Consider the following 11,601-nt stretch of genomic DNA (forward strand, 5'->3'; position numbering starts at 1 on the left):
AGATCACAACTACTTTGCCCTCCCCCCACCCCGACTGAGTTTTTGTTATATTTAAATGGCACTTTTAACCTATCACAGCGATGTTGCAGCTGGAATCTGTCTCTCTAACTTCACATCCATTTCAAGCTGCTGTTAACTTCATGAACTCGGCATCAAACGACCTCACCTCACTCCCTTTTGTGTTGAGTTTTCTTTCCCGGGTGGAAGAAATGAGGTGGAAGCCAGAAATATGAACTAGGTTAAATTTAGCCAAAGGTAATTATTTTCCGTGCATCGCTCTCCACATGAGAAGGGGGCTGTTCGATGTGTTGCTCTTACTCTGTATTTTAAAACTTTAGTAGCCATAAAAATTAGTCTCTAATGTTTTATACTTACTGATTTATAAAATATACATCATAGCTTTATCTGAGGTAGATTGTCTCACAGATGGCACGGACATAGGCATATATTCACCTTGATCGCGTAGATGAATGACCTGGCTCTTGTTTTTTTCTCTTCCTCCTTCAAGTCACTTCAGCAAGTGGTGCTGTCCCATGAGCCCTCTGTCAGATCAGTGAGGGAGAAGGGGGAGGCTCTCCTGGAGCTCGTGCAGGACGTCACTTTGAAGGATGAAATAGATAAGCTTCAAGGTGATTACAAGGACCTCTGTGGTGCAGGAAAGGTAAGGAGAAAACAGAAATTCAATAAAAATGTGCTTTTTTTTTGTCAGAAAGGGGTCTTGACTTTTTTTTTTTTTAATCTATCAGAAAATTAAGGGCTGATACGCGTCAGTCTTTTTCCTTTTATTCGGGTGGTCATTTTAAATGGCGTGATGATTCTTTATGTTTTTCCTGTTCCTAGTCATTTTTTGCAACATGTGGCTGTACCTACCCTATGAGTTGCATGGGGTTTTTAAAAATACAAAGCAGTTCTCAGTAGATTTTTGGCTTGAAATTCATCTCTAATGGGCACCTGGCTTCACAGGAGCACGTCTGCAGCCTCGAGGCGAAAGTCAGAGACCACGAAGATTATAACAGCGAGCTCCAAGAAGTAGAGAAGTGGCTGCTGCAGATGTCGGGCAGACTGGTGGCGCCCGACCTCACGGAGACGAGCAGTCTCGAGACAATTACCCAGCAACTGGCCCACCACAAGGTACGCCTCCTCCCTAAGAGCTGAAGGATGCAGTGTGGTTTTAGCAGCTGTGCCTGTGTGTGTGTGTGTGTGTGTGTGTGTGTGTGTGTGTCTGTGTCTGTGTGTCTGTGTGTGTGTGAGAGAGAGAGAGAGAGAGAGAGCAAGCAAGGGAGCCCATCCCTTGATCACAATGACTGTACTTAAAGAATCAGGTCAGAGTCTCAAGAACATCTAATACCTGAGAATTGCTGAATTCCACATTTCAGTGAAGGAACAACAGTTAAATCCTGGCTTTCGACTTCTGAACACATCGTGGCATTTTTCCCAGCTAACAGTTTTTTCTTTTCCCCCACAAAATTTAATCTCTGTAAAGTAATTTATCAGAGGAAGAGATTATGTGTATTTTAGAAAAGTGTCGCCAAAGATAAGATACAGGGAGAGTAATCAGAAAGGCGGATTCTAGCCAGACTCTGTGGTTCCCAGCTAAGGTAACGTCACCTCTCTGAGTCTCCTGCTTTCTCTGTTCTGTAAAGAGCAGTGATGAGAGCAGCCCCATCACACAGCTGTTGTGGTCATCACAGATGATGACGTACATGAAAGCATTTTGTAAGCCACGAAGTATGATACTGATATGCAGTGTTCTTCACTTTATTAACATGTATTTGTAGTAATTATATGTGCCAGATGACAGATGTCACATGGTGACAATTTTATGGAGCAGTTTTGGTGACCTTAATGGGAAACTGAATTGCAGTCCTGATGTGGTGACTCTCTAGTGTATCTTAGGAAAGCCAGGCTTTCTAGGCTTTCTCTAGGCTTCAGGATTCCTTACATGTAGGAGGAAATTTTATTTAGCAAATACGAATAGAAAAGTGACTATACAGTGTATTCTATTAGGCATTGAGGAAATGGCCTCTGTCCCCTCATGATGTAGAAGTTCTGTAACAGCTCAAAGACAGATGGTTCTTTTCCGTGATAACTGTTATCCCAGCACCATCGCAAAAAGTGATGGACGTGAGCTGCTGCGGACCACTAGAATTTCTCTTAAATGTACTGATTTACAACCCAAGGAATCTTATGTTGGAATGTGCCACTTATATTAGTTTTGTATAGCATTAAGAAATTAAAGCTTGATTTAAAAAGTTGATTCCCCACTCTGAGGGGTCTGTGAGAGCACTCACTAGAGATCACCTGAGGAGTTAGTGGTGTGTACGAGCTGGAGTCAGACAGCCCCGAGTCCAGAGGCTGGGGCTCTGACACTTTCTAGTTGTATGACTTTGAGCATGTTATATAACCTCTTTCTGCTTCAGTCTCCTTATCTGTAAAATGAGGATAATAATATACATTTATCAGGGATATATATAGTTCCTGGACTAGACCAGGTGCTTAAAAAATGTTGCATGGTAAATATTATTTTTATTAGTATAAATACTATTCAATGTAAGTTAGGTATGATATAAATTACTAATTAGATATTAGATTAATATATCAATGAGATATTGTATTATTAGATAAATTAAATATTATTAAATTAGGTTAAATAGTAATTAGATTATTTTAGATATAAATTATACCAGAATTATAATTTATAGAGCTGAAAATATATGAACATCCTTTTTGCTGTTAATAATACCATGGAACAGATATCTCTGTAATTATAACTGAGATCAGCCATGAATTCACTCTGGTCTTAATGGTAACTACATCACCCCTATATAACCTAATCCATTAAACTCAATAATTCTTCCCATTACAGTAACCCTGAAAACATACCACTTTTTTGTTTGTTAATATGGTAACCAAGACAAATTACAAAACTCTTTCAAAAAATGATTAAACAGTGAAATTACTGATTTTAAACTTCGATAAACTTGTTATTTAAAAACTGAAAATAGAATTATGAAAACTGTATTTCTTTCATTTCTGCAGGCAATGATGGAAGAAATTGCTGGCTTTGAAGACCGTTTGAACAACCTTAAAATTAAAGGTGACAATTTGATCAGTCAGTGTGCAGACCACCTTCAAGCAAAACTAAAACAAAATGTGCATGCTCATCTGCAGGGCACAAGGGATAGTTACTCAGCCATCTGCAGTACAGCACAGAGGGTGAGTATCCCCGGAACATTCTAGAACGATGATGAATTAAGGAGGAATTCTGTACAATCTAGAGGTTTTTAAAAATACCTTTAATCTTCAATTTTTAGGTAGTTTTGTTGTTTGTCCAGACAGGAAAAAAGAGGATAGGTTTCACAGTTTCCTTGTGGACACGAGAACTATCATACATTTGGTGGCTATGATGAAGTGTTGAGTTTTAGATACTCAGTTTTACCCAATCCCTTTATTTCATAGATTGAGTATGAAAATTTTTTAAAATTTTGCTTTGCTTTTATTTGCACACTATCAGTACTTCTAATTTGCCATTTATTCTCCAACACCGAAGTAAGTTTATTCTGTAGTTTTTTTACAATAATTAGTTTCTGTTTAACTCTATGTTGCCTAAGTACTACTCAAATTTAGTATTTTTATAGCTATTTTTATAGAATTTTATAGAAATTCTATAGAATTTTATATAGAATTTTATATAGAATATAGAAATTTTATACAATTTTATAGAATTCATATAGCAACTGGGTGGAATTAGTACCAAATTTGAGTTATAATGTAATGGGTGTACTTCCACAAAAATGGAATTCCTAATGTTACAGAAATAAGTCTAAGGTGATTAAGAATTACACTTCTAACAAAAATTGGGTAAAATATGTGAATCATTTTTTATTATTTTAGAATTTTTAAGTGGCTCCACAAAAGTCCCTGTATTTTTGTTGTTGGGCTAGCCAGTAAGAAGTGGAGATGTACTTGTGACATGGAAAAAATTCTCTTTCTTCATAATGATTTGGAAAAAAAAAATGCTGGTGATGCTAGTTGACTTCCCAGACTTGAAAAATTCACTTTTGAAAAGTTAAGAAAAAAGAGCAGCGGAGAGGGGTGGGGAATGGGGTAACTGGATGATGGGCATTAAGGAAGGCACGTAATGTAATGAGCACTGGGTGTTACATAAGACTGATGGGTCACTGAACGCTATCTCTGAAGCCAATAATATACTACATGTTAGTTAATTGGATTTGAATTTTTTAAAAAAGGAGAAAGAAAGAGGGACAAAGTAAATCTAACAGATAATTGAAAATGATGACACATTTGTATCATCAGATACATAAGCGAAGAGCTGCTTAGTGCCCTCCTCCAACAGAGACGATTTTGAACACTGACTTTGTAGTAAGCATTTTCTGCATATTAAGGATTTTGTAAATTTTTTAAAAAATGGGTCAATGTTCAAAAGACAAACACGTAGCTTAAAAATAAATTTTTATGAAACAGATGAATTTCTAAGAACATAATCAGAACCTCATAATTAAAGTGTGTAAAAATGATGAAGAGAACAAAACACCTTACTTTATTTTTATTTCTGCTAGACTAAGAATAGATAAGAGACAGTACCGATTATCAGATGAAGATGATGAGTTTAATAGAAGACAGAAGCAGAATCAATTACTGTTTCACTTGTCTTAATAAAAAGCCAGGCTAACTTAATTTCCTTCTTTTTTCTTTCTTTCTTCCTCTTTTTTAAAATAAAATAGTTTGCTCAGAAAAACATTATAGGTAAATTTCACATTGATTTCAAGGAGACACATAATAGTTTTACATATGTCTATGGATAAAATGGAAATTGTTTGGCTGATTGAGGATTAATTAATTGAATAGACAAACTAGAAAATATTTCAATTATTCTGGATCATTGTTATTCTGGAACACAGCTTTAAAATGAAATGAGGGCATTCAGCTATCCCTTTCCCTGTGTGATAGTTTAGTTCCAATTTGACCATATTCTTAAAGCAGAAGCATTTCAGTTAGGGAAGTATCAGTTACCTTTTCAGGATATGGTATTTTATCTTTATGTTTAGTTTCTAGGTTCGACAAAAAGTGCAGTAATTATACCATGTGGGTTGGGGACTGAAAAACCTCTGATTTATGTCTGACAATTTACTTCAAAGATGTCATTATTCTAACACATTTCTACGGTAACATTAACCCTGCCCATATTCTCTTCCCCTAATCAGACTATTACATTATAATGTGTGGGTTGAGAAATTATACATTGTAGATAGCCACTGAGCTTCGCAACATTTTGGAACTCACACAAACTCCTTAGATAGGTATATGGTACTGGGGAGTCCTACAGGGGAAATTCATGGACTTGTCCGGGTGTTTCACTGGCATCTAGTGATCTTTCTAGAGATCAGCAGAGATTTTTTTTTTTTTTTGAACCCTATCATAACGACAGCATGATTGTTTTGTCTCAGGTGTATCAGAGTTTGGAACATGAACTTCAGAAACATGTTAGTCGACAGGACACCGTGCAGCAGGGCCAGGCCTGGCTGTCTGCCGTCCAGCCGGACCTACAGCCAAGCCAGCATCCACCTCTTAGCAGGGCAGAAGCCGTGAAGCAGGTAGTAGACTCCTGAAATTTATATTATACTGTGATTCATTCATTCAGTGAAATTGTATTGAGTACTTATTAGTGCCACATGTGTGCTGGCTCCTGAGTATACATAGTATACATAAGGTTTTTCCTAGCTAGAACGTGCACTTGACTAGAGCCAAGCTCCTGAGGGCATAAAAATATACAAAAGTATACATATATATACATATACATACATGTGAGGATGGAAAAGCTGCTTTAATGTCTTTTTGGGGAACTAGCAGTGCTCGTCCTGGGAGCCCGGTCTCCATCTGAGCTGTGGAATGTTGATTCCTGGAGAAGAGAACCCTCTGTTTCAAGTACAGCACATTTACTCTTTTTTTTTTTTTTTAAGGAGCTAGATAGTGAATAATTTGAGGCTTTACGGGTCTTGGGGTCTCTGCCTCAGATAGTACAGAAACAGATGAGCATGGCTATGTTCCAGGAAGACATCTTATGGACACTGAAATTCGACAATCTTCACGTATTAGGGAATTTGGTTTTTTTCTCTATTTAAAAATGTGCAAGCCATGCTGAGCTGGTAAGCCATGCAGGAACAGTGCATGTTCTGAGCTTGACTCTAGTCAAGTGCATGTTTTAGCTAGGAAGATGGGTGCAATACCGATGGTCAGCCTGGTAGAAAGAGCATGGGCACTATGACCGAAACTTCAGCTCTAATAACTACTCAGCGGGTGACCATGGGTACGTCACTTAATTTCTCTGAGCCTCCGTGGTTTCATGTGTAAAGTGATGATTCCAAGTATACTTATTTCTGAGAGTTATGAAGAAATTCAGATGTCATACCGCAATGCACATGATTTGTAAACAGAAAGGAAGGGTGGTCAATGTCGGACGACAGCTTTGTTTGTCACCCCTGGGAGGGGTGGACATGCTGTTAGTATCAGCCAGGGAAACGGCTGAGCACCCGGCAGTGATCAGGACAGCACCACCACCCCTCCCCCCCAGCAAAGATTTACTTGGCTTCAAATGTCAGGAGTTCTGAGCTTGAAAAGGCGTAGATGCATGAACCCAGCAAACGCAGATGTACGGCCAGCTCCCCTGCAAGGTCGTCCACGGGTTGCCCCCCGTACCTCTTTGACCTTTGCTCCTACTGGGTCACTCTGCCCCAGCCCCAGGTCTTTGCACCAGCTGTCCCCTTCGTCACCACATGGTATGACTTGCTCCCTCCCTGGATTCAGTCCTATTCCTCAGAGAGGTCTTGGAGGCACATTCTTTCCAAAGTAATAGTGCCTTTTCATCATAGTTACTTCCCTTTATTCTGCTACATGGTGTTTCTCACTACCAAACATTGCACTGCATGTTTATTTGTTTGCATATTATCGGCCTCTCTCATAAGAATCCGAGCTCCATGGAAACAAGGGTTTCGTTTGGGGTACTCCTTTGTACCAGTGTCTACCATAGAGCTTGCATACACCCAGAGCGTCTTCACAGAAACACACCTCTCTGTGTTTCTGTGTGTAAAGATTCACCTGTATCAGCCTTTCTGGGGTTATGGAACAGGAAGAGCACTACGTGAACTTTCTGCAGAGAAAAAGAGCCCAGCCATCGGTGTTTTTACTAAACTCCAGTGAAGTCTACAAATGCACAATGACCTTTTCCTTTCTGTCCCCAGAAGGTGCAAAACCAAGTGAAGAAGCAGGCCAGGGTAGGCTACTGAGCCTTTCTCTGAAATGGAAAATACGCTAGAATGGGAGCAGGGACTCTGGAAAGGTTATAGCAGTTCCTTGGGTGTTTGTTCCCCTTCCTAGACCCCACAGACTAATTATATTGAGAAGCAGCTGTGGGACAAATGGATCCCTGCCGGTGTGTTTCGAATGCCTTCCTGTAAGTCACTAATATGTGTCATTTATAACAAAGGTGAAAATATGGAGCATGGCAAGGTTATTTTTGAAATGTCAACCAAATACTACAAATGGTACAAATATTTGCTATCTAAAAATAGCATGTTTCTCTTTCACTCTGACAAGTTTATTTGGTTTTGGTTTGTTTGTTTGTTTGTTTGTTTTTCCAGGTCAAACACTTCAGAGCTTTGCAGGAACAGGCAAGGACTTACTTGGATCTCCTTTGCTCCATGTGTGACTTGTCAAACTCTTCAGTGAAAGCCACAGCAAAAGACATTCAACAAACAGAGCAAATGGTACAATGTTTAAAACATTGCATTGGATGTGTCTGTATTATTATGTCCTCTTGCCTGACGCTAGATGGGACAGAAAATATCTCCTCGGGTTATTCTTTCCGTGCTGCTCCTACAGCCATTGTAGTAAATAGATATTTGAGTTCCAAGTAAGTCACAGGAAGTAAGCACACTGATGGTATTAATGCCACCGAACTGGAACTTTGAGTTCCCCGGGGCTGCCAATCATCACCTCCTGTTTTCTCCTTAATTACCATTCTCTCTTCCTCTTTTCTGATTTTTCCACTCACGTTTTAATTCTTTTTTGTTCCAACTTTTTCTTTAGGTAATACTTTATATAAATATGGTTCCTGATTCTTGCTTTATATTAGGGATGGCAGAGAGCATGCCATCCCTCAGGACCTTCCTAATCCACGGGCAGTGCCTGAAGGTGGTGTTGAGAAAGATCCTGAAGCTGTATCTGGGCTCAGTGGAAAAAGGTTATGAGGAGTTCACAGTACTTACCCACAGCAGACGGCAGCATCCAGCTCACGTTTTGGCCGTGCTGCCTTCCGCTTGGCAAGGCGACATGTTCAGGTTTAAAAAAAACAACAACAACTTGGTTTTAATATTTAATTGAGTATTCACCAAATAGTAAAAGAACATAAAGGAAAAAAGTATTGAAGAAATTAAATAGTTAAATAATGTAGATATTAAAATAATGTAGGGTTGGGGCACCTGGGTGGCTCAGAGGTTTGGGCCTCTGCCTTCGGCTCAGGTCATGATCCCAGAATCCTGGAATCGAGCCCCGTTTCGGGCTCTCTGCTTAGCGGGGAGCCTGCTTCCCCCCCTCTCTCTGCCTGCTTGTGATCTCTGTCAAATAAATAAATAAAATCTTTAAAAAAAAATAATAATGTAGGGTTGTTTTTTGTTTTGCTTTTATATTACCAAAGCAAATCTCTCTTTAAATCCTTACGAAAGATGATATAATTCATATATCTTTTTAGAGAAATTATTTATTGAAATAAATTATATGGTTTTGAAAACCAATGAAGCTGATCTAAAAATATACCCAGAGCATTCATTATTCGGTGTTTTGTAAGTATTAACAAGTACACAATAGAGAACAATATTAGTCTTTTCTAGTTAACCCCAGAACCAGATTCATGAGTCAGTCAAGCAGATGTGTCTTCTAAAATGCCCGATATAAAAAACCACTAAGTCAGCTCTGACTTAATAAATTGTTAAAACTTCTAGAGCTTCCCAACTAATTGAAATCACATGGCCTAAGTCTTTGACATTTAAAGTCTTGAGAAAATGTAACACTGAAAAAAAAAATAAAGTGCAAAAAAATACAAAGTCTTACAATATATAAATAGAAAAAGAAAATCTGCTTTTCTTCAAGCAAATAAAGAATTCATTTTGGATTTATTAGAGTGTGTGTGTGTGTGTGATGTGTGCGTATACGTCATAAGTGCACAGGTATGTTGGCCTGTGTGCATGGACAGCCTGAAGGATGACACGTATGATTCACTAAACCTAAATGTTTCTGTCTATTGCCTCTAAGTTTTCCCTCTGTGTTCTCTTAAGATTGAGCAAAGACTCGCCCAGGCACAGAACTTGACTCAGGGCTGGGGAGAGATCAAGCACATGAAGGCTGAGCTTTGGATTTACCTCCAGGATGCTGATCAGCAACTACAGAATCTGAAGAGGAGGCACTCGGAACTGGAGCTCAACATTGCACAGAACATGGTTTCCCAAGTGAAGGTAGGAATTAAGGGCTCTCCAGGGGAGATGAAGGAGACTGCGACCGGTATGTGGCAGCCAGTCCTTCCACATCAGTATAGCTATTTAAGGAATGAGATAGAATCGGAGCAACCTTCATTGGGTGCCAGGAAAGGACAGATGAGAAAGTAAACATTCAAGTATTTTCTTGGAGCTCCAAGTAGCTGCTTGGATCGAAGGACATTCACTCTGTAGTTTGTTTCTGAACAAAGGAATTGTGGTTTAGCCTACAGAGCAAGAAGACGCTTCCACTAAACAAACGCGAAGCCTCACTATTTACTGACTTTTCAACACAATATTGCTAAAGCTGTAGGACTGTCAGTATCAATTAATTAACTCCACTAACCTGTAAAATTGTATTAATATGTAATTTTGAATGTAATAAAATAGAATTTATATTATATATTTACACACAGCTTAAATGTAATAGAAAATTATTTAAATTATATTAATTTGATTGGAAGTTGTACCAGATTTTTAACAAACTTCAAGATTTGTTTTTGCCATGATAGTGAGCCAGTATATTTTCTACTGGAATATAGTTCACATATCCAGGAAAAAGAATAGAGATAAATTAGTTTTTTTTTCTCAGAAGAGAAATGAACTTTAAAATTTTTTAGAAAACTAGGGCTATATTTTAAGATACTACCTTTTTTTTCTTAATGACTATAGTATTATTTCACATTTATCAGTTTTCTTTATACTTTTCAAAGTATAGGAAGTAAAGGAAAATATCATAGTTACCCTTTGATTCTTATATGCCTGAAAATATGTATTCATAGAGAGGTATGATTTTCAGACTTTCTCTTTGTCCCTCATGACCCATTCATTATACAGTCTTCAGGTACTTGAAGTATTTGGAAGTATTATGTCTATGTCCCTGTATTTATTGGACAGGGGGATGATTATTACACATCATTTATGTTGTTGTTGTTGTTTTCCTTCAGGATTTTGTTAAGAAGCTGCAGTGCAAACAGGCATCCGTGACCGCTATTACAGAAAGGGTGAATAAGTTAACCAAGAATCAGGAGTCTCCTGAACACAAGGAAATAAGTCACTTAAATGACCAGTGGTTAGATCTGTGTCATCAGTCTAACAATCTGTGCTTGCAAAGGGAAGAGGATCTTCAGAGAACAAGAGATTACCATGACTGTATGAATGTTGTTGAAGTGTTCTTAGAAAAATTTACTACGGAATGGGATAACTTAGCCAGGTAACAGCAATTCTCCAGTGGCTCACCAAAATGCTAAGCCAGAAATTTCTTAATTTTTGTAAAATCCAAAAATGTCTTACATTTTAAAGATATATTTTTTAAAGATTTTATTTATTTATTTGACAGAGAGAGATCACAAGTAGGCAGAGAGGCAGGCAGAGAGAGTGAGAGGGAAGCAGGCTCCCTTCAGAGCAGAGAGCCGGACGTGGGACTTGATCCCAGGACCCTGAGATCATGACCTGAGCTAAAGTCAGCGGCTTAAACCACTGAGCCACCCAGGTGCCCCAGTATTTCTAGTTTTGTTTAATTATCAGTTATAAGACTGTCATCTAATCAACTCACGAAATGAATCCTTGAATCTGTGTATACTATAGGTTTCTTCGCAATTATGTAATGTAGTATATTCTATATAATTCAGTCAAATTGTCTTGTACTTGTGGAATTCTAGAAATTAGTGAACAATCCAAATTCAATTAATTCATTTGGAATTTTGTGGCAATTGAACCCCTCAGCTTGTTGTTTGGAAAGGATTTCTTCTCCACCACATATACTGGGTCATTATATGGAAATCTTTTCTATATCTCTGATCACTATAATTACTAAAATCTAAGGAGGTGCTATAGTTTCTGATTTGTTTCCTTTTCTTTGTTGCTCAGCATTCTACTAGTCTTTGGGATAAATCCAGTCAATATCAGCAAAAATATTTTAGGTTTATAGGAGGGACCTCCATCCGGTTGGTCCACAGACACCCGAGAATAAGGCTTAAACAGATCTCATCATACTACCTCCCAAGCCTGTTCCTCCTACTTCAGAACTGATCATTTTGTAGTTAAAAGAGACTTA

The 11,601-nt window shown here is 38.2% G+C and overlaps 1 protein-coding gene across 12 annotated transcripts in view; it reads left to right on the forward strand.

Annotated features, from left to right (window-relative positions):
* SYNE1 (spectrin repeat containing nuclear envelope protein 1) overlaps positions 1-11,601 on the forward strand; it is a 469,526-nt gene that overhangs the window by 262,377 nt on the left and 195,548 nt on the right. For all 12 annotated transcript variants that reach the window (XM_046005238.1, XM_046005239.1, XM_046005240.1 and 9 more), the window contains 7 exons: positions 509-661; positions 964-1,131; positions 3,040-3,216; positions 5,469-5,615; positions 7,659-7,784; positions 9,351-9,527; positions 10,493-10,758. In XM_046005238.1, coding sequence (XP_045861194.1) covers positions 509-661; positions 964-1,131; positions 3,040-3,216; positions 5,469-5,615; positions 7,659-7,784; positions 9,351-9,527; positions 10,493-10,758 — 1,214 coding nt within the window. The remainder of the gene's footprint in view (positions 1-508; positions 662-963; positions 1,132-3,039; positions 3,217-5,468; positions 5,616-7,658; positions 7,785-9,350; positions 9,528-10,492; positions 10,759-11,601) is intronic.

This window comes from Meles meles, chromosome 5 (genome assembly GCF_922984935.1).
Source record: "Meles meles chromosome 5, mMelMel3.1 paternal haplotype, whole genome shotgun sequence".
NCBI classification, from domain to species: domain Eukaryota; kingdom Metazoa; phylum Chordata; class Mammalia; order Carnivora; family Mustelidae; genus Meles; species Meles meles.